At 46.1% G+C, this 23,101-nt stretch overlaps 1 protein-coding gene across 1 annotated transcript in view; it reads left to right on the top strand.

Moving 5' to 3' along the window:
* The window catches only part of AHRR (aryl hydrocarbon receptor repressor), an 88,924-nt gene that overhangs the window by 61,739 nt on the left and 4,084 nt on the right, over window positions 1-23,101 (top strand). Inside the window, exons 4-7 of the mRNA XM_053593940.1 lie at window positions 8,777-8,866; window positions 15,454-15,583; window positions 16,236-16,372; window positions 20,298-20,488. Coding sequence (XP_053449915.1) covers window positions 8,777-8,866; window positions 15,454-15,583; window positions 16,236-16,372; window positions 20,298-20,488 — 548 coding nt within the window. The remainder of the gene's footprint in view (window positions 1-8,776; window positions 8,867-15,453; window positions 15,584-16,235; window positions 16,373-20,297; window positions 20,489-23,101) is intronic.

Here is a 23,101-nt window from a genome sequence, read left to right as displayed (position 1 = left end):
GAAGATAACCGTAAGATTTTTCACTGGCTGTGGAGAAAACTGTAGATTTTTCTCCTTAGATTTATAAATTTGGTATATTATTTTAATGGATTTCCTAATACTGAACCAACCTTGCATTCCTGGATTAAATCCACATGGCCACTGATATTTTCTTAATGTAAAATTGGAATCTATTGGTTAATATTTTATTTAGCACATTTGCATCAATATTAAAAGTGACATTTGTAATTTCTTTTTTATTGTACTCTATCAGAGTTAAGTGTCAATGCTATACTTCTTAAAAAGAATAAGAAATTGTCCTTCATTTTCTATGCTCTGGGACAGTTTATGCACCATCAGTGTCATTTGATCTTTGTGAAGATTTGGGAGAATTCCATGTGAAAAACATCTGAGTCTGGTGCATTTTTCTGAACTAGTTTCTCAATTGATAGCTTTCTTTCTTTATTCTATAGAAATTGATCTCTTAGGCTTTCTATCTCTTATGGGGTAAATTTTGAAAAATTCTTCCAGTAAAATATATATTTATTCAGGACTTCAACTTTATTTGTACAGAGGTCTTTCTCCCACTTTTAGTATGTCACTTCTCCTTTTTACTGTAGATGAGTTTGACCTTTCTTAGATTTCTTACAAATAGACTCTTCAGAGTATATACATTTAATGTCTGGTTTCTTCTACTGAGTAAACTGTTTTTGAGATTCATCCATGTTTTTACATGATAGTAGGGTTTTAAAAGAATATATAATAGTATTTCCATTGTATGATTATTCTGTAATTTGTTTATTCTCTAATTGATAGACATTTGGTTATTTCCAGCTTTTGATTGTTATTAATAAGGCTACTGGACATCTGTGTCTTCTTCTGAACATACTCATTCATTTGGGTAAATATAAAGAGTGGGCTATAGGCTGGGCTATAGGCTTTATAAGGAACTGCAGGACAACTTTTCAAAGTGATTGTAGCATTTTATATTCCTACCTTTGTACTGTTGTCCTCACCAGTCATGAGCATTGCCAGTGTTCTTGACTGTACACATTCTAGTGTGCGTGAAATGGCATTTCAGGCTGGAGTACAGTGGCATCATCATGGCTCACTGCAAACTCAAACTCCTGACCTCAAGTGATCCTCCTGCCCTAGTCTCCCAGAGTGCTAGGATTACAGGCATGAGCCACTGTGCCTGACCTCTACTGGTATTTTTAAATGGAGTTCAATTTATCAAGTTCTTTTTTTAATGGTTAGTGGTTTTTGTATCATCCAAATCTACCGAGCCCAAACCTATGAAGATATTTCCCTGGGTTTTCTTCTAGAAGTGTTGAGGTTCGTGTTTTATGTTTAGGTCAATTATATATCTTGAATTAATATTTTGTGTAGAATGAGATAGGAGTCAGGGTTTTGTCCACACAAATAACCAGCTGTCCCAGCTGTGTTGTTTCAGACTTTCCTTTCTCCATTGGACTGATCTGCTGCCCTGATCAGATGTCACTTTGTCCATCCTGACATCACTACAACCTTGTCACCTTCATAGCAAGTCATGAAGTTGTTTTGTATAAGTTCTATAATTTTGTTCTTTAACAAGACTATCTCTTCTGCATTTTGATACAAATTTTAGAATTAACTTCTCAATTTTTATTGTTCAGGATTCATTGAGGGTACAAAGAATTAGGTTCCGCTGATTGCATTTGTTAGGTAAATTCCGTTAGTGTGTTAGCTCATCAATTTCTACCAAAAAAAATCCTACTGTGACTAAGATTAGGATTGCATCTATGGATGCACCCCATATGTCTATGGATCATATGGGGTGACTGGACTGACTGTGCAAAGTCTTTCAATCCAGGAACATTGTGTCTCTTAGTTTACGTTCTGTCTCGGTGGTGTTTCATAGTTTTCTATATTCAGGTCTTGCACATCTTTTATTAGATTTATTCCTAGGTATTTTATGTTTTTTGGTCTGGGCCTGGAGTTTTCTTTGTGGGAGAGTTTTCATTAGAAATTCAATTGGGGCCTGGTGCAGTGGCTCACACCTATAATCCCAGCACTTTGGGTGGCTGAATCAGGAGGACTGCTTGAAGCCAGGAATTCAAGATGAACCTGAGCAATATAGCAGGACCACATCTCTACAAAAAATACAAAAATTGGCCAGGTGTGGTGGTACATGTCTGTGGTCTTAGCTACTTAGGGAGCTGAAGCAGGAGGATTCCTTGAGTCCAGGAATTTGACACCACTGCACTTCAGCTTGGGGGACAGGGTCAGACTCTGTTTCAAACAAAAGAAAGAAAAGAAAAATAAAAAAGAAAAAAATTCATTTATTAGATATTAGCCTATATATATTTTCTAGTTCTTATATCACTTTTGTTAATTTGTGTATTTCAAGGAATTGCCTGTTTTGTTTAAATTGTTTAGAATTTTTTTTTCTTTTTTTTTTTTTTGTAGAGACAGAGTCTCACTGTACCGCCCTCGGGTAGAGTGCCGTGGCGTCACACGGCTCACAGCAACCTCTAACTCCTGGGCTTAAGCGATTCTCTTGCCTCAGCCTCCCCAGCAGCTGGGACTACAGGCGCCCGCCACAACGCCCGGCTATTTTTTGGTTGCAGTTTGGCCGGGGCTGGGTTTGAACCCGCCACCCTCGGCATATGGGGCCAGCGCCCTACTCACTGAGCCACAGGCGCCGCCCCTGTTTAAATTGTTTAATTTATTAAATGTCATCCTTCTAATATTTGTGGAATCTGTAATTATGTATCCTTTTAAATTCCTAGTGTAAATAATTTGTTTATTCCTGGTGAGTCTTGCTAGCAGAGTATTAGTTTCATTAATACTCTCTAAGAATCAAATTTTGTATTTGTTGATCTCTTTTATTTGTTCTAAACCATTTTCATTGATTTTTCACTTGTTTTTATTTTTTCTTCCTTCTTACATTAGATTTCTTTTTTTTTTCTTTCAAAATATTACAGGGTACAAATGTTTTATATTATATTTATTATGCTTGAGTCAGGGTTATAAGTGGACCATCACCCAGATAATGTTCGTTGTATCTGTTAGGTAGATTTTCACCCACCTTCTCCATTTCCTCCCTCTGCTTGATTTATGCTGAATTTTACTTCCTTATGTGCACGTGTGTGCTCGGCAGTTAGTTCCAGTATAATAGCAAGTATATGTGGTGGTAGTTTTTCTGTTCTTTAGAAACTTCATTTAGGATAATGGTCTCCAGTTCCATCCAACTTGTTGCAAAAGGCCTTAATACATCCTTCTTCGTGGCTGAGTTAGGGTTAGGGCCACTCATGAATTGATGAGCACTTAGGTTGATTCCACATCTTTGCAATTGTGAATTGTGCTGCAATAAATATTCATGTACCAGTGTCTTTTTGATAAAATGACTTCTTTTCCTTTGGGTAAAGACTCAGTAGTGGGATTGCTGGATCTAATAGCAGGGTTTGCTTTATTTCTTTGAGAAATCTCTAGACTGTTTTCCATAGAGGTTGTACTAATTTGCAGTCCACCAACAGTGTATAACTGTTCCTTTCTCTATGCATTCATGCCACCATCTGTTTTTTTTTTTTTTAAAGATGTGTTGTCTTTAATTTTTTTTTTAATTTTCTTTTTTGCAGTTTTTGGCTGGGGCTGGGTTTGAATCCGCCACCTCCGGCATATGGGGCCAGCGCCCTACTCCTTTGAGCTACAGGCACCACCCACCATCTCTTGTTTTTAAACTTTTTAATAAAAGCCATCCCAACTGGGGTAAGGTGATTGTGGTTTTAATTTGCATTTCCCTGATGATTAGTGATATTGTGAATTTTCTCATACATTTGTTAGCCATTTATCTAACTTCTTTTGAAAAGCTTCTATTCATGTCGTTAGCCCAGTTTGTAATGAGGTTGTTTTTTTCTTACTGATTTGCTTGAGTTCTTTGTAGATTTCTCGCTATTAGCCCTCTCTCAGATGTATAGCTTGCTAATATTTTCTCCCATTCTGTACGTTGTCTTATCTGCTCTGTTGATTATTTCCTTAGCTGTCCAGAAACTTTTTTAATTTAATCAAGTCCCATTTATTTATTTTGTTGTTGCTGTGATTGCCACTGGGGTTGTCTTCATAAATTGTTTGCCTAGGCCAATACCTAGAAGGGTTTTTCAAACATTTTCTTTTTCAAACTTTATTCAAATTAATATGAGGGTACAATATTTAGGTTACATTGTTCTCACTTCCAGGGCAAAGTTCCATTTGTAGAAGAGCCCCTCACCCAGGGGACGTGTTATATACCCTCACAAGGTGCACATTAGGTGAGATCCTGCTTCATGACCTCCCTTCCTCTGCCATACGTTCTCCCCCTTGCCCCCTCCCGCTTCCCTCTACCCCCAAACTGGACTATATTAGTGTTTTATTGTTCTTAGGAACATGTAATTGTTTATATATTGATTTCATATTTGTATGGAGTACATTGGATATTCATCTTTCTATTCTTGCAATACTTTACTAAGAAGAATGTATTTCAACTAGATTCAGGTAAATGTAAAAGGTGTAAAGTCTCCATCTTCTTTAATTGCTGCATGATATTCCATGGTATACATATGCTACAGTTTGTTGATCCATTCATGGGTTGATGGGCACTGAGGTTGCTTCCATGACTTAGCAATTATGAATTGAGCCAACATTTTATTCTAGCATTCTTTTTTTTTGTGGGTTTTTTTTTTTTTTTTTTTTGGCCGGGGCTGGGTTTGAACCCACCACCTCCGGCATATGGGACTGGCGCCCTACTCCTTGAGCCACAGGCACCACCCTATTCTAGCATTCTTATTATTTAATGCCTTACATTTAAATCTTTTATTCATCTTGAATTAATTTTTGTGAGTGGTGGGAGATATGGATCCTGTTTCATTCTTATGCATGTGGCTGTCCTATTTTCCAGCATTATTTATCGAACAAGGCTTCTTTCCCCTAGTGTACATTGTTGTCTGCTTTGTCAAAGATCAGTTAGCTGTATGTGGATGGTTTTATGTCTGGATTCTCTGTTCTGTTTTCTTGGTTTATGTCTCTATTTTGTGCCAGTACCTTGCTTTTTGGTCATTACATCCTTTTAGTGTAGTTTGAAGTCTGGTAATGTGATGCCTCCAGATTTGTTCTTTTTGCCCCAGATTGCTTTAGTTATCTGTGCTCTTTTCTGGTTCCAAATGAAGCATAGAATTATTTTTTCTACATCTGTGAAATATAACATTTGATGGGGATTGCATTGAATCTGTAAATCACTTTGGGTAATATGGACATTTTAACAAAGTTGATTCTACCAATCCATGAGCGTGATACATTTTTTCATTTGTTTGTGTTGCCTGCAGTTTTTTCCTCAGTGTTTCATAGTTCTTTTTTTCCCCCATAGGTCTTTTTATAGAGATCTTTCACCTCCTCATTTAAGTATATTTCTAGGTATTTTATTTTCTTGGTAGCTATTGTCAGTGATATTGAGTCTTTGATTTGTTTCTCAACTTGACTGTTATTGATGTCCAGGAATGCCAGAGATTTCTGTACACTGATTTTGTAACCTGAGACTTTGCTAAATTTATCAATTCCAGGAGTTTCTTGGTGGAGTCTTTGGGGGTTTTCTAGATATAAGATCATATTGTCAGGCTCGGGGGCTATAGCACAGTGGTTACAGCACCAGCCACATACACCAAAGTTGGTGTGTTCAAACCCGGCCCGGGCCAGCTAACCAACAATGACAACTACAACAAAAAAATAGCTGGGCATTGTGGCATGTGCCTGTGGTCCCAGCTACTTGGGAGGCAGAGGCAAGAGAATTGCTTAAGCCCTAAGCCCAAGAGTTTGAGGTTGCTGTGAATGGTGATGTCAGGGGGACATAGTGAGACTCTGTCTCAAAAAAAAAATTATATTGTCAGCAAAAAGCTATATAGTTTGTTGACCTTCTCTTTCCAGATTTGGATACACTTTCTTTCTTTCTCTTGCCTGTTTGCTCTGTCAAGGACTTCCAGCACTATGTTGAATGGAAGTGGTGATAGTGGCCACCCTTGTCTTATTACAGTTCTTAGGGGGAATGCTTTCAACTTTTCCCCATTCAGTATGATGTTGGCTGTGTGTTCATTATATATGGATTTTATTTATTTATTTTTTTTGTAGAGGCAGAGTTTCACTTTATTGCCCTCGGTAGAGTGCCGTGGCATCACACAGCTCACAGCAACCTCCAACTCCTGGGCTTAGGCGATTCTCTTGCCTCAGTCTCCCGAGTAGCTGGGACTACAGGCACCCGCCACAACGCCCGGCTATTTTTTTTGTTGTTGTTGTTGCAGTTTTGGCCGGGGCTGGGTTTGAACCCGCCACCCTCGGCATATGGGGCTGGCGCCCTGCTCACTGAGCCACAGGCGCCGCCCATATATATGGATTTTATAATCTCGCAATATGTTCCTTCTATGACAAATTTGTTGAAAGTTTTTAATCATAAAACGGTGTAGATTTTATCGAATGCTTCTTCTGCATTCATTGAGATGATCATATAGTCTTTGTTTTTGCTTCTGATAATTGTGGTGAATCACATTTATTAATTTACATATAAAGAACCATCTTTGAATCCCTGGGATGAAGCCCACTTGGTCATGGTAGATTTTTTTTTTTGATAGGCTGTTGAATTCAGTTTGCTAGCATTTTATTGAGGATCTTGCATCTATATTGATAAGGGATATTGGTCTGTAGTTTTCTTTATTTGTTGCATCCTTTCCTGGCTTTCTTATCAAAGTGATACTGGCTTTTTAGAATGGGTTGGGGAAGGTTCCCTTCTTCTCAATGTTATGGATTAATTTCTGCAGTATGGGTACCACCTCTTTTTTGTAGGGCTTGTAAAATTCTGCTGTGAATCCATCTGGTCTGGGACTTATTGTTGTTGGGATTTTATACATTTTTTCCTTGTAACAATCATTTTTAACTCATTGGGATTTGAGGTTGACTTTTCTGCTTATTTGTAACTTGGAATTTATCACACTTTGTTTTCTTACAGTGATGAAAGCTTGAGTTTGTATAGTTTTACTTATTCTGACTATTTTCTATCACTTTTTTGACTGTGTAGGGGATTTGAATTGAGGTGATGGTGATTTGTCTTTGGCTGCTTAGAACTCTCACTACCAGTATTTTAAAAGTTTGTAGAAATTCACATTTACAAACCCTAGTAAAAAAATAAGTACATAGCATTCATGAGCAATTTACCAAAGAAGAAGTACAAGTTACAGTGAATATGTGAAATGCTTTTCAATCTCATTAGTAATTAAAGAAATGAAAACTACAGTGGTAAAATAATTTATCTCTTTTCAAATTAGCAAATTTTTTTTAAAAGAATAAAGAGGGAAAAAGTACCTTGCATGATTTAAGGGAGATGAGGATTCTGACCCTAATAGTTGCAGACTTCAGGGAAGACACTTGAAAGCCTCTAAAGGTCTGTGTTTCAAAGATACGCATTGAAGTACTTAGACACTACTGTCTGGGCAGTTCAGCCCCTCACCCTGGCTTCAGTACCAGCTGAGTAGACTCACAACCACTCTTGCCACACAGGGCAACATGAGACTCAGCAAGATGCCCCCAGAGCTGTGGCTGAAGGTCTGCTCTGTGCCACCTGCCACTGTCATCTCCTGGTGGTGATGTTGTGCAGTAGGACACTCCTGGACTGCATGGCTCAGGTCTCTCGGCATCTTCACTGTGATGTCTGGGAGTTGACCACATGGCTCAGGTCTCTCAGCATCTTCACTGTGATGTCTGGGAGTTGCCAGACCCAGGACTGTAGAGTTTGCTTGCCAAATAAAGGAAGACTTGAGTCAGGGCAACATAGCCATGTCCCACCCCCAAAAATCTCACAATAATTACAGATGTAACTAAGCTTTAGTAATCAGAAAAATCCTATGAATAGCATACACTAATAAATTTAAAATCAAGATGAAATAGATACATTTCTATTTCAAAATACTTTAGGATGCCATAGTTGATATTAGAGAAAAATCAAACACTTGAATAACTTTAACAATTAAAAAAATTGGCAGGGCATTAAAATCTACCCCATGTTTACCCATCATCTTTCCTACATGTGCCCAATCTATATGGTCTTCAAGGAACACATCATCCTCACCTTAAATAAGCAGATCCATAAATGAAAGAAAGACCAAGGGGCCTCCTGTTCTTTGAACTTTACATGCACCTCACACCAAAACAGGGAGAGAAGTTGGAGCCAGTTTACTTTAAACATAGGTGATAGCTCCTAAGTGAAACTAATCAATTTCAAGGATATGTAAATAATCATGATCACCTAGAGCTTACCATTTAAATGCAAGAATGAGTCATTATCAGAAAATATATCAATTAGTAAACTAAAAATTATATGGCAGGCATGGAAAAAAGCACTTGATGGAGTTCAATATGTTTTATGTTAAAAGCTTTTAGAAAAGCCAAAAATATTCCAAAATAGTATGTAGAGTAAGGGTGCTAGCACCACTGTCTTCACAGAGAAAAAGAAGAGGCTCCAGTTCTGCTCATGTACTGATGGTATCTCATTATCTTGTCAGGGTGAGGTTTATATTTTATAAAACATAATTTTATATTTATTAGAAAACGGAGAGCCCATGTCTTTGGCTTTATAAATCATGACCAGCATCCCATGTCAATTGTCAACTTGCTGTCTCTCATCAGTGACTACAAATAAACCAATGTGGCATCATTGGAGCTTGCGATGCCAAGAATGGGGGCAAGGCTGAAAGTTCACGCTTCTCACTCGGGTGCGCCAACATGGTGTTTGTGTTTCTTCCAGTCTCTCGACGGCTTCGCTCTGGTTGTGAGTGCAGAAGGGACGATCTTTTATGCATCAGCAACAATTGTGGACTATCTGGGCTTCCATCAGGTAAATAAAACAAACATAGCCTTGCAGTCTGCTCGGTATCGGGTTCTGTTACCTTTATAAATGTTTATTGCCTTTGAGTTTTAAAAAACATCTAAGATCAGGCTTTTCATGTCTCTGAGCTTTTATCAGATAAAGATCTCCACACTTCACTTTGTCCAGTGCAGGGTTTGCTCCAGGCCAGGTGGGTATCGGGCAATGCCTATGCCACCTCAGTTCCATGTCCACTCAGGCTGTGACAGGTGCCACCTGTGGCTGCTTCCCCCTTGGCAACCCCAGCCCTGGCCTTTCCTCCCAGCAACACCCTCATAGGCAGTTCCTTGGTAAGTGTCTTGAAGTTCAGATACTTGGTACATTTGGGATGCAGGGCCCTATTGTCATGCCCACAGTTCATTGGGAACATTGCCCCTGTGGCCCAGACCAGGTGGTGCCAGAGTGGGGCTGAGACCTCATCAGATACCAGGTCTGGGAAGGGTGGCCCAGCTGAGAAGAGGCACAATAAAAACCCTACCCAGGCCTAGGAAAGGGACCAGGAAGATTATTTTCTGCCTGGACTCTGGGCAGGAGAAGGAGTCTCAGGTGGAAATTATCAGAAGCTTGCATTGCAGAGCCCAGATTTACACTGCTGCATAGCAAGTGCTCTCAAATCTGGAAACTGAACCGATTATAGATTGATGAAAGTGCCGAGGCACCCAAAGAAGCAAAATCAGGACTGTTTAGTTATACTGCAATAAGCCATTCCCACACTTTCTCTGAAGAGGAGCTCCCAGTACGAGATTGTAACCTTTTATTATTTTAACTGAAGCTGTCTGAAAGAAACTAGAAAGTGAATACACTTAAAATAATAAAAGGTTAAAGAAGCAGTATAAACAAACCACAGCAGAACAGGTATATTTGAGAAAGAGCAAAATAGAATTTTGAAAAATGAAGAATATGGCTTATTAGTCAGGGTCCAGTCTGGGGACAGAAGCCATATAGCAATTTGAACAATTTAAAGTAAAGAACTAATTTAGGTTTAGTATAAAGAAGTATTAACTAGTAGCAGGACTCAGCCTTGCAGGGAGAGAGGGGCCCAGCCTGGGGTGGGGCAGCCGCACCACACATGGGCTGAGGCTGGAGCCCAGGAAGGTGTGGTCTGGGCACCTGCAGTCTGAGGACCACCTCACTGGCAAACACGAGTATCCTAGGGTGCTCCTGGCCAGGGCCAACCAGAGAAAACCGCCTCTGGGATGCCAGTGACACGTATGGGAAGCGTTTCTCAGGGGGCGCTTGCTGGAGGCCTCTGGGTGCTACTGGCTCTAGGGATACATGCCCCGGAGGGCTGCAAGGCCTTGAGGAGGAACACCCACACCTCTGCCTGCAGGGGGTGGGTGCCCAGGAGTCAGGATCAGCCCTGAGCGAGGAGGGGTGTTTGGAAGCCAGAGGCCACTCGTGGAGCAGTTAACGCTAACAAGCGTTGTCAGGCAGAAAGCCCCAGAGGTCGGGGGTAGGGGGGTACGTGGAGTAAAGGCAGAAGCCAGTATATGAGTCCCAATTTGCCTACAGCCTGGAAGCCACCTAGCGTTTTATTTAATTTCCATGAAAACCATGATTTTTAATAGTTTTCCCAAACTGAAATAGCTGTTGCCTTACTGCTGATTCTGGGAGGCAGTTCCTGTCACGCTCCTCTGAGTCTGACTTCCTGCCCCTGAGCCCAAGGCCTATGAACTCCCAGGACAGAATAACCACCAGGCCCTCTCCTGAGGCTCCTCTTCCCCGCCTCTGGTCCTGACCCACATGTAGGGGCAGCTCACCACCAGGCCTAGGTCCCCTGGAGGGCCCACTGAGGAGACACGGCCACATGCCAGGACAGCAACACCATCGAGGCATGACCTCCATGCGGGCTTTGGGGCTGCCCTGTCAGGGACACAAAGTAGGGCATAGATGGCCCTGGGCCATCTGCACGGTGGCCAGCTGTCATATTTGCCTGCCAGGCATCCTCTGGCCGTGAGGGTCACTGACCGTGCAGAGTGCTGTGAAGAGCCCATAGCTCTGGGCAGAGGAGCCCCCACTTCAAAGGCAGGTGTCCAACCATAGCTCAGGCTGGTGACAACAGGGCTTTGCTGAGTGTATAGCCCCTTCTCTGGGGTGAGGTGCTTATGTCTGGGTGATGTGCCCCATCTCCAGGAGATCGGAAGTGATGGTGACAACTCTTATGTTCCTAGGATAACCTACACAGCTGGGGTGGCTGCCCCCTCAGCACGTGCAACCCACCCATGCCACTCTTGGGTGCTTCCCCCGTGCAGTGCAGAGTGGTGGTGAGACAATCAGAGGGTGTTTTCCAGGGTTTGGTACCTCCCCACTGTGGGGTACCAGTGTCCCTGAGTAAGGCAGAACTGGCAGGATGTGGAAGGACAGAGGACGTGGCATGGTGGCTGAGGCCTGGCACACAAGGCGGCCGTGCCTTCGACTCTGCCTCCTGTAGCTGCATATGCACGTGCAGGGTCTGAATTAGAGGAGTTGTGCGGTCTGCCTTCCACGTGGTCATGGTTCCAGTCACTGTTCCTCAAGTTATCCCATTAACTCTGTAGGCCAGAGCCCCTCCTATGACTCACGAGTCTCACCCACAGGGCTTGGCTATTGGGACAGTAGCAACCTCTACCCCAACTCTAACCTTAATCCCAACTGTTGCACAGAGCAGCTGGAATTCCAGGTTTTCACTTGCTAACTGTATCTTTTTTTTTCTCAGAGCTTGGTTATTTTTCCTCAAGCATTAGAAGTAAAAAAGTGTTTTGCCTTTATTATAAAGAAAGCACAGCCTCTAGGTTATGCAAAATAGTCATAAAAATATTAGAATGGCTTTGTGCTCTTGTGAGCTTCTTGTGCAAAATGCTTTACAAAAAGTCAGGAACCAATTTTTACTTTCTATCACAGCCTGAGTACATTATTTCAACATCTTCAAGTTCAACATGCTCTGTGATGAATAAATGGGTATTAGATGTATATTTTTGTCACCATTGATATTTATTGATTCATAAGCTGTCTATCCCCTCAAAGGTCACTAGACAGGGGAAGCCATCCTTGTATGGACCAGAAGGACAGTTACAACCCAAAGGTCAGCGTGCTTATAGCCCATAAGCGTGGCCAGGGGATGTATACACACTTTTGCACAAAAAGGCAGAAATGGTAGTTGCTGGAATGAGCAGTTTATTAAAATTGGAAATGGTTCTATTATGAACTCCACAAAAGGTGGTATAAAGCTAAGATGCACCCTGCCATTGTGTGGTGAAAGCAGCATTTGTTTTTGTGCCATTCCTCTCACCAGTGATTCCTGACGTGAGTGTGTAGAATCAGATTAAGAAAGACTCAAGGAGGTCAGAGGTGCCACACTAATTATTAAAATACAGAACTTTGCTTCCTCAGCCTAAAAGTATTTACATTTCATCCTGTCCTCAAATTTGTCACATTCAGAATACCTTTTCCAGTTTTATTTTGGACTCCTCCAAGTAGACTTGTTCCCCATTTCAGCTCAACTGCAGACCCCTCTTGAGTGTCATTCTCTTTCCTTCACCAGCAGAGTTGCCGGGTTGATGACATGTATTCTTGGGAGCTGCTGGCTGCAGAGGGGGCCCTGTGGAGTCACCATCTTTGGGGAGCCACAAAGCTCAGGGCCACCCAAAAAGCTCCCAAGAAAGTGGTGTGTGAGTCACAGTGCCCATTTATTAATTTGCTGTGAGGATTAAAACTCAGTAACACTAGGAGGTTGGCACAGTCTTTTCCTTTACTCAGAATCATGGAGGGAAAAACACTGACTACAGAAGGGTTAAAAACATCAAAATATCAGGAATGAGTCTACCACATGATATGTAGCATCTCCACACAGAAAATGTAAAAGAATTTACTTGAGTGATACACCATATTCATGGATTGAGGGACTCATAACGATGTAGTCATTTAGTTTTCTTTAAATCAAGTTATAGAGTTAATGAAATTACAACAAAAACTGAGCAACTTTTTGGTAGACATTGGCTAGTCAATTCTAAAATTTATACAGAAAGGCAGAGGACTGGGAGTATCCAAGACCATCTAGAGAAAGAGAAAAGGGAACAAGAGATGGTGGTTTCCAGGAGACTCGCTATTCCAGAAGCAAGACCTCCTGTTAAATTCAGCAACTCAGACAGTGTGGGGTCCATGTAGGGAAGACAGACCTGCATGCGGAAGTGGGGTTCAGACATGGATGAACCTCCCAGCACTATGGGGGGTGTGGCCTTCCCAATAAATGTTACTGGATGAACCACATCCACCTGGGAAAGATGAATCTGACGGCTCCCTTGCCCCATACACAGAGTGATTTAAGGTGGACAGTAAACATCTTTAGATGCTATGAGGACAGAGGTGGGAAATCTGTGAGGAAAGATTTCTGAAGCAGGACAGACAGCTCAACCCATGCAGAAAAGACTGATGAGTTGGACTGTGCTTGTGTTTGTTGAGAGGGCAGGTGTAGGACACATCCAGCAAAGGATCCACATCCAGATAGGTTGAAAGTGCTGACCAGTCATGGGGATTTGTAAACAAGACACAGGAAGCATGTGTGCACCCAAACACACACACAATTGTGTATACACTCGTGTTTACATTCACACATGCATCTAATACCAATAAATATCTGAGATGCTCATGATATTTGCTCAATGATGAGCAAACTAAAATCACAATAAGAATAAGAAACCACTGGGTGTCCACCACAGTGGCCCATGTGGCACAGCCTGTGCAAGGTGCTGGAGTGTGCTGGGGCATGCTGGGGCCAGTGTATGCTGCCTTAGCACAAATGTGCTTTTGCTGTCACTGCTTGAGTCACATGCTGAGGTGAAGCTGAATGTCTGCTTGCGCTGTGCTGCCAGAATCCCCTCCCAGGTGTGTCCAGCAGTACAGCCCTCCCAGACACATCACCAACCTTTGCAATGGGCGCAAATGGGGAGCAACCCATGCCCATTGGTACTAGGCTGGACTGAGCAGCTATGGTGTATTTATTCAATGGGTACAGTGAGCAATGTGAGTGGAAAGCTGCTGCCATGTGCATAGCTTGGGTGTCTATCACAACTGTAACACTGGGCAAGGGACAACAGGTACTTTGTCCCATTTGCGTCCTGGCCAACCAGCCTGCAGCATGGGGCACTGACCATGATCTGGAGGCAGAAGGGGCTTGTGCGTGATGTGGACGTTCTGTGCCCTGGTCTACATGATGGCTACATGGGGCATCTTCTTTAAGATGACACATCAGCTATGTGTTTATGATTTGGGCACTTTCAGCCTATGTGCTGTGCCTTAACCCCAGAAGTGTGTAGGACAACAACCCCACGAGAGACTCACCTGTGCTAATAGGGCCTTAGGTCAGGTAGCTGGTACCCAACATGGGCTGGGAGAAGGCTTGCTTGGTACCTCCGTTTCCACCAGGAAGTCATCTCTGTCATTGGGTTCCACTTTCACCTGTAGAGCCCCTGACCCTGGGCAGCCCTGACAGAGGACTTTCTCTCCACCCCCCTACCCCCCCGGACTCCATGGGGCCTCTTCTGCTGTGAAAACTTGTTATCTGTAGACTGTGAGGTGTACACATGTTTAGAATCCAGCTACTGTAGTTTGTTCACATCTTTTCCTGCCTTCCTCAGGTTGTGCCTCGTCTAAGTTGGGTTACCCACCTGTGAGCCACAGGCAGCAGAGAGGCCTCCTTGAGAAGGTGGTGGGTCTTTCCCAGTCTAGGTGAGCTATGCTCTCAAATGGTGACCCTACTTGTGAGATCTTGACTCATGAGGAGCTTTTCCTCCTTGTAAGAGTCATCCAATTATAGTAGGCCAGTAGAGAAATGATAGGACTAAGGAGGCAGCTGAGTCTCACAGAGATCCCACAGTCCCTGCAGGGTCAGTTATGCACGCTGTTGCCAGCTGGCTTCATGGTGGAAGTGACATCTTCGGTTATAAGGCAGAGAGGCAGTGGGCACAGGCCCGGCCCTTATGGCCCCGACATGTCAGATATTTTTACCGACAGGGCAAAAATTGAGTCCCACCTGAAGTCAGTCCTTGTAGCCTATGGTTTTAGCCTCTGTCAGACATGGCCCCAGTGGCTGCAAGGGTTGTCCTCTGCATCAGGGCCAGGGCTTGTGTCCTAGCAGGTAGGAGGAGAATGGTCAGGAGAGAGGCTTGTGAACTGGAAGGTCCTGGCGGCACCTTGAACGTGGACACAGGTTAAGGACTGGGTACCCTGAGACATGAGGTGATATAGGGAAGTGGGTATCTCAGCCCTGGCCTGACCCAGCACTGAGCCTCCTACTCTGCTTGCACACAGGTACCACCAGAGGGCAAGTGGGTGGGCGGGGACTGAGGAGGCCACTGGAGAATGCCAGGATATACACCCCAGACCCATGTGGGTGCAACCTTCCAAGAGCCAGTGTGTTGGACTTCCGGCCCCAGCGTTTGCCTTTCTGTGGAACTTTTTCTTCGTGGATGGGACTGGCTTTTGACAGATGGACATGGACATGTTTTCATTGTTAATCAGTGGAATAAAGCATGCACATTGATTTAGGGTAAGGTTCCAATAACCTTGTCCCCATGTTTCAGACGGACGTGATGCACCAGAACATCTATGACTACATCCATGTGGATGACCGTCAGGACTTCAGCCGGCAGCTCCACTGGGCCATGGACCCTCCCCGGGCCTCATGTGGCCAGCCCCTGGCCTCAAACGCAGGTGGGCCAGTGCATACACACGGATGCCCTTGAGGAAACCATGTGGTCTTGCCTGCTTGTTTTCTGTCTCTGTCCTGTTAGGCCCAGGCAGAGTCTCACCTTCCTTAGAGACCTCTGCCCACATCCCTGCACTGTCTGCCCCCAGCTCCTTGGGAGGGTCCTGAGTATGTTTGCAGCCCTGGCTGCTTTTGAGAGGTAGTTGCCCCTTTGTGGACAAGGTCCCCCTAAAAACCATTTACCCCCAGCTCCAGCAAATCTTCAGCCTCTGGCCAGTAAGACCATCCCAGCTGATGTTGCCCTCTGAGATGGCACCATTGCATCTAGGCCCTGGGAGACAGTATCTGACCAGGCCCCAACAGAGGTCTCCTCCCTGGCTCTGTCACACACAAAGAAGCTTGAAGAACCTCACACAGCAACACGATTGACCTAGTAAGGTTGAGTGCAGAAAGCAAACCCCACGGCTCCCACTTTACAGAGCTCAAAACAAGCAAAACTGAATAATGCAGTCATGTGTTAAAAACACATTTTTTAAGGCAAGAGACAAAGCAAAATTCAGTGCAGCAGAATCTTCAGAGTGAGGGGTTGGGGGTGAGGCGGGCCTGGCCTGCTCTGTGCTGCTTCCAGACCAGTGTTTGACTTTTCCTTCTGGCCAGGAGAGGATGCTGTCCTGGGTAGGCTGCTCAGGGCCCAGGAGGGAGCTGCAGGGTCACCTGCAGAGTTCGCAGCATTCCTGACCCGCTGCTTCATCTGTCGCATGCGCTGCCTGCTGGACAGCACCTCAGGCTTCCTGGTGAGTGAACACAGCTCACGGGGCAGGGGCTCCCTGATGTGCAGCACCTGTGCCTGCCTCGGCAGGACACTGGGCGGGTGTATCCTGCTTACCTGGACCTGCTGCTCACTCTGGAGGAGGTCACAGGAGACCAGTGGTGAGGGCAAGTGGCTTCCATGCAGGTGTGGATGCATCTTTATCGCAAGCTCAGCAAGAATGTCCTAGATGCACCCCATCCCTGCTGAAGGCTGAGGAGCCGTGTTCAGGGCTGCCTGAGCAGCCTGGCCCAGGAATCTGGTTTAGACACTTCTTTTGCAAGCAGATGCTTGGGGTTTCCTCTTCCCCATCTGGATGCTGCTTTCTGCAGCCCCTCATTGAAAGGGAAGGGTTATCCTCCTGGGACATGTTGCATATCCAAGGCACCTATCTCTCTCCAGAGTCTCCACCCTGGGTCTCATTCCAGTCTGCTCTGGGACATAGCTTCCCAGAGTCCCAGAGGGCAGGTGTCTTCACTGTTCTGGCACCAGTTGAACCCGTGAGGCTCCTGCCACAGACCCACCCAGCCCCATCTGGACAGATACACTGGGGAATGGAGGCCTGGCCTTAGACAGAGCCCAGGAGTGTCCCCTAGGGGTGGGCTGGCACCTCTGGGAGGGGAGAGAAGGACAGTCAGAGCCCAGGAGTGTCCCCTAGGGGTGGGCTGGCACCTCTGGGAGGGGAGAGAAGGACAGTCAGTCATTCTATTAGGTCACCCTGCAGAAGCTTTCAGGACCCTGAATGTGGTCTTCCTAGCTTGTGGGGCTGCCCTGCAGTGGGTCCTGTCCGCAGTGGGGCATGGTTTACCAAGTCACACCACCGGCCTATAGCCCTCCATGCCACCCCCCACACCCCATCCGGCTGTCCCCATCTCTTCCAACCCACCATGCCACCCCACATGTCCTCACCCAGACCTCCCCACAACCCCTCTTGGGCTGACAGTGCCCATGTCCACAGCTCTGGGCACCATCCTGGGCCAATAGCCTGCAGAGCCCTCTCTGCCCAGAGTGAAGGTAGCTTGGGAGACTTAGCTACCTCTGGGTAATTGTCACATGGAGCTGACAGCTGCATTTTGGTTTCAGCCACCTAGCAGTGAGTGGGAACTTTATGCCCCTGGATTCTGTCCTCGTCATCATTTCCCTCACTGATACATAATATTTCACCTATTTCTCTGACTAAAAGCAGGGACATGGATTCTTTATAAATGTAGCTTGGTTGAAATAATTCTTTTGAGTGATGAGACCCACATTGCTGGTGAGGGGAACCCTGGGGGGGCATCTTGCAGGACCTCGGGCCCAGACATCCCACAGAGGGAGCACGTTTGCATCTATGTGTGTCTGGGGAGAATGTGTGCATCTGCGTATGTCTAGGGAGCACATGTGCATCTGCGTGTGTCTGGGGCACATGTGTGCGTCTGCGTGTGTCTGGGGAGCACATGTGTATCTGCGTGTGTCTGGGGCATGTGTGTATCTGCATGTGTCTGGAGAGCATACGTGTATCTGCATGTGTCTTGGGAGCACATGTGCATCTGTCTGGGGAGCACGTGGGCGTCTGCATGTGTCTGGGGAGCATCTGTGAATCTGCGTGTATCTGGGGGAGCACCTGTGAGTCTGCCTGGGGGAGCATCAGTGCCTCTGTATATGTCTTGGGGAGTACCCATGAGTCTGCATGTGTCTAGGGAGCACATATACATCTGCGTGTGTCTGGGGGAGCACGTGTGTCTCTGGGTGAGCACGTGTGCATCTGCATGTGTCTAGAGGAACACATGTGCATCTGTGTGTGTCTGGGGTGCCCATGTGTCTGGGGAACACCCATGAATCTGCGTGTGTCTGGGGGAGCACTTGTGAGTTTGCATGTACCTGGGGAGCCCCATGAGTCTGTGTGTGTCTGGGAAGCCCCTGTGAGTCTGCGTGTGTCTGGGAAGCACCCATGAATTTGCGTATGTCTGGGGGAGCATCATTGTGTCTGCATGTGTTTGGGGGAGCACCTGTGAATTTGCATGTGTCTTGGGAAGCCCCTGTGAGTCTGCGTGTGTCTGGGAGAACATCAGTGCATCTGCGTGTGTCTTGGGGAACACCCATGCATCTGCATGTGTCTGGGAGAGCATCAGTGTATCTGTGTGTGGGGGGGAGCACCTATGAATCTACGTGTGTGTGTGGGAGCACCTGTGGGTCTGCGTGTGTGTGGGAGCACCTGTGGGTCTGCGTGGGGGGGAGCATCCATGGGTCTGCGTGTTGGTGGGAGCACCTGTGGGTCTGCATGTGTCTGGGGGAGCATCAGTGCATCTGCATGTGTCTTGGGGAGCACCTATAAGAAGCATGTGTCTGGGGGAGCACCCATGGGTCTGCATGGTGGGGACTCATGTGTGTCTGCATGTGTCTGGGCCTCCGCTCCTCAGGGCTCCTCACAAGAGGACCAGCCTCCACCTCAGCACCAGCCCTGCTGCCCCTTACCTTGCCCTTTCCACTTGGACAGAGGTCAACCAACAGTGAAGTCTTTTATTTTGATATTATTTTGTTTTAAATATTGTGGACATTAAGATGCTATTCATTGGTTGGTAAGGAATGTTCATTTAAAAAATTATATAACCAATTCCTGGTTAATTAGAAACTTGTATTTCTAGATGACACAAAATGGGAAGGACTTCACTGTGCAGAGACTAAATATAGTTTAAGATGAAACTCTTTAACAAAGAATTGAATGGAGGCAGTAAGTCAGAGAGATTAGTCTGAAGCTAACACATTGCAACAAGGCCTCCAAAATAAAGGTCTATTATATCTCAATGTGAAATCCCTCATCGCACACCCTGTGCAGGGCTCAGGCTTTCACGAAGAACATGCTGGGGACGGGGGAACTAAACACATGGTGACCCCATGTGATCTGCCAGCTCAGTCCCACTCTAGCTGTGACAGTGTGTGGCAGCCACCCACACCACCATTAGGCACAGAAACGTGAAAGGGTGCTGTCTCATGCTGTCCACAGAGCCAACTATTAAAATTTTAGGAATTTCGAAATTTGGTTGATTGAAATCAGACATGATGGGAATACTTACACAAAAGAAATTGGGGAAAACTACAAATCAGAAATTTTTTTTCCCCTGGAGAGCTGGATGTTCAGCTTTCCCAGAACACCACTACCTCAACTCCTCCACCAAGTATGATCCGCAGTGGGGGATCAAGGGATGGAGGGACAGATGAAAGGCTGGGGGAAAGGGGATGAACGAATGGCCAGATAGGCAGACAAAGGATGAGAGATGAGAGGACAGGTAGAGGGACATGTAGAAGGAGAAAAGACAGGACCACATATCCTATGGCACTGGGGACTGACTTATTACCATCAGCCTTTGCTTTACAGAGGGATCTTTCATTTTCTTCTATAACAAACTCCTAAATTTCTTGCTGGCTTTAACTCACTGTACACATTCTAGATAAAATAAGGTTTCCCTAAGTTTTATCATTATGAATGAAGGAATGGTAATTTGGAAGTGGAATCATCCTCAGAGAATGTCCTCTTGAAAATTCCTCCTAGGGGTTGGATATTGGCTTGACCTCAGGTTGGTGACTGGCCACACTGGTGCACAACCATGCCTGCCTGTGTAGGTTGGCACACACATGCATGCACCCACAAGTGCATGAATGAGAACACACTTGTCAAAGCCTCTTATGAGGCCATCACAGAAACCCACATGCCATCCTGAAGGCCCTAGGGGTGCTCAGGGACTCACCTACCTGTCTGAGGGGCAGGCTCATAGCCACATCCTCACTGCCTATGGTTGGCTTGTGTTTCCGGAGTGACTTTTCCACACTGTGTCCCTGTGACTGTGAGCCGCCCTCACACACCGGAGCTCTGCATCCTTGGCCACGTCACCTGTGCGCTCTGTGACTTGCCTGCCCTCTGTCTTTACATGCAGACCATGCAATTCCAGGGGAAGCTGAAGTTCCTGTTTGGACAGAAGAAGAAGGCACCGTCAGGAACTGCTCTACCCCCGCGACTCTCACTGTTCTGCGTGGTGGTGCCACTTCTCCTCCCCACACTGACTGAGAGGAAGATAAAGAGTGCGTGTCTGAGGGCAAAGCACAGGATAGAAGCCATGGACCCAAAGTGAGTAAGACTCACTCTCGGAGCTCTGCCAGACATGCTGGGACGCCAGCATGTTCTATGCCTTCTTTCTACGTTTCAGGTGACAAAACAGGAAGTGCAGTGTTTTCAGAGCGAGTGCCCTGTACAGGCAGCAGCTATTAGAAGTTTCAAATTCATACATGTATACTGCAGCACCAAACAGTGCCTGCCTCAGTTCATCCCTGAATCGTCCTCGTGTCCCCATCATGTGGGGTCAGGGGTCAAGGTCACAGTCTCCTGACCTGTCAACACTTCTCAGCTGCCCTCCCTTCATAGTCTCTGGCAGTAGCTCCCATTTGGGAGAGACACCAGGGACAGATGGCCCGGTGCGGCACAGCTGTCCTTCCAGCCAGGTCCTGGTCTCTGTGTGACGGTCAGAAGTAGGAAGCACATTGTCTTATGTTTGTAGGTGCTTTCTACCTATAGTTTCATAGAAGAGGTTAAGTCTGTGCTGCATCGATCTGTTTCCAACAGGTGGAATGACTCCTTGTAAGAGAGGCCCAGGGGCTAAGTATGGGGCAGGGGACTACATGAAGCCTGACTTTCATCTGTCTCCTGCCCCCATGGGTTGTCTCCCTGGGCCCCCTATGGGGAAGTTTGTCTAAAGACCCCAAGTCCCTGGCCCAAACCTTTGTCTCTTGGGACTGTCCCCACAGTGGGGCTCAGCCCAGCCATAGGCACAGAGGCTTCTGAGCTGGACCCTAGTCCAGCTCATACAATGGGGGTGCCTGGCCAGGACAGACTCTTCAGGTGAGGGCAGGGCTCTGAGCCTGCTTAGCTTTTTGTCTACACTAAAGGAGTCCCCGGCTATTCTCCCAGGGCCCCTCTTTCAGGGGGGCCACTATGTGTTGCTATACCTGATGCCTCCTGGTCTAGTGTCAAACCCAAGGAGAGCTAGGCTGGGGTCGAGTGCCCAGCAGAGGGTCTGTCTGTCCTGAGCTTTTGCCCACTCAGTATGGCACCCAGGACTCGGTGACTGACGCATAGCTGTGTCTCTGCCTGTGGTCTCAATCCCCTTAGCCTTGGTCACTCTTGGAAAAGTCCACTTATTTGACTGGAGTGTCTACTAGTGGTCTCCCCACTTCACAGGACAGTGAGTGTGGAGGTAGAGGTGGCCTCAGTGGGCTTCCAGTCCACTTGCTAACCAGGGAACAACTTTGCCCAGGCCACACTGCCTGTCACTAGGCCGGAACTTGCCTCCACACAAAACGTGCCACGTTTGAACCAAACCTTGTTAGCAGATTCTGGCTGGTGTTGGCTTGAGTTCTGCCTCTGCAATCTCTGCCCATGTTTCTGTGGCTGACCATGCTCAGTTCTGTGGCCTCACCTGAGCACTGTGGCTTCCAGACGCTGCTCCATCCAGATGATGCTCCTTGGCATGCAGCACCTGGGGAGATTCTCGGTAGGCTGAGCATTGAGACTGGCCAAGACTCTGCCTTCCTGACTGTCACTATGGCACTCAGGTGCCATCCCGAGTCATAGCCCCTGGTGCTATAGACACAGTCTGTGCATTTTGTTCCATTCCATAACCCGTGTTGGGTTGAGTTACATCCTCTCCAATTTAGCCCTAGTCAACCTGGTCAGAGTCCAGCCTTCCAGTCAGAAGTAGGAAGGCTAAGTATGGGGAAGGGGACTGCAAGAAGCCTGAATCACAGCTCATAGAGGTAGTTTATATCTGCAGTCCAGCCAGCACCCTCTGGGCCTGCATCCACGCACAGCAGTGATGGCACCACAGGCTCAGCCCGCCTTGCTCGTTGGGTCTCAAAGGTGCTAGGAGGACCCTGGTTCCACTCCTGCCAGCTTCTAGATGCACCACAGCCAAGCACCCCAGCCTCCCTCCAGGCCTGTATGACCAGGGCATCCAAGAGCTGGCTCAAAGGGATGATGCCCAAGAGGCTTCTGTCTGCAAGCTCAGGGCCACTTTCCTGCCCTGTAGCTCTTCCTGCTGCGGGCAGAATTTCGGTCCATCCGCAGCACCCATGGCTCATCGTTTAGACAGTTCTAAGTCTGCCAGTAGCAGTTATTTGAAGGTTTTTGTTCTGTGTGTTGGTTTTCACACTACGGTTGTTCCTGTTTTTACTCTCGTGATAACCCATCTGGCTGGGTGTGTGACCGCCACTCCCTGGCCTGAGGGAGGTGGAGGAGGCCAGGAGCCTGGGCAGTGCCTGGGACCCACAGGGGCCAGCTTGCCACAAACAGCAGATTTCTGGACCATTCAAAATTATACTTATATACCCTCTTATTTTAAAGGACAAAAATATAAAATACAAGGGTGGAAAAGCGGAATACCAAAGGGAAAAGGAGCAAAACCAAGTGATGTAGTGAGCCACACAGTGTACCCAGCCTCCAGGCAGGGGCAGGCCCAGCTACTGACAAGGCCTCTTAATCACACACATTCTGAAATACTCTCTTACTATCTCAGCATTTTCTGCAGTTTTTAAGTGTTTTGGCTTAAATTTTTTTCTCTTGAGAACAGAGTTTCACTCTTTTGCCCTGGGTGAAGTGCCATGGCATCGTAGCTCACAGCAACCTCAAATTCCAGCTCAATCAATCCTCCTACCTCAGCCTTCCAAGTAGCTGGTACTACAGGCACCC

The sequence above is a fragment of the Nycticebus coucang genome, chromosome 1 (genome assembly GCF_027406575.1).
Source record: "Nycticebus coucang isolate mNycCou1 chromosome 1, mNycCou1.pri, whole genome shotgun sequence".
NCBI classification, from domain to species: domain Eukaryota; kingdom Metazoa; phylum Chordata; class Mammalia; order Primates; family Lorisidae; genus Nycticebus; species Nycticebus coucang.
The sequence above is the reverse complement of the archived record's forward strand: the minus strand, read 5'-3'. Positions and strand labels throughout refer to the sequence as shown.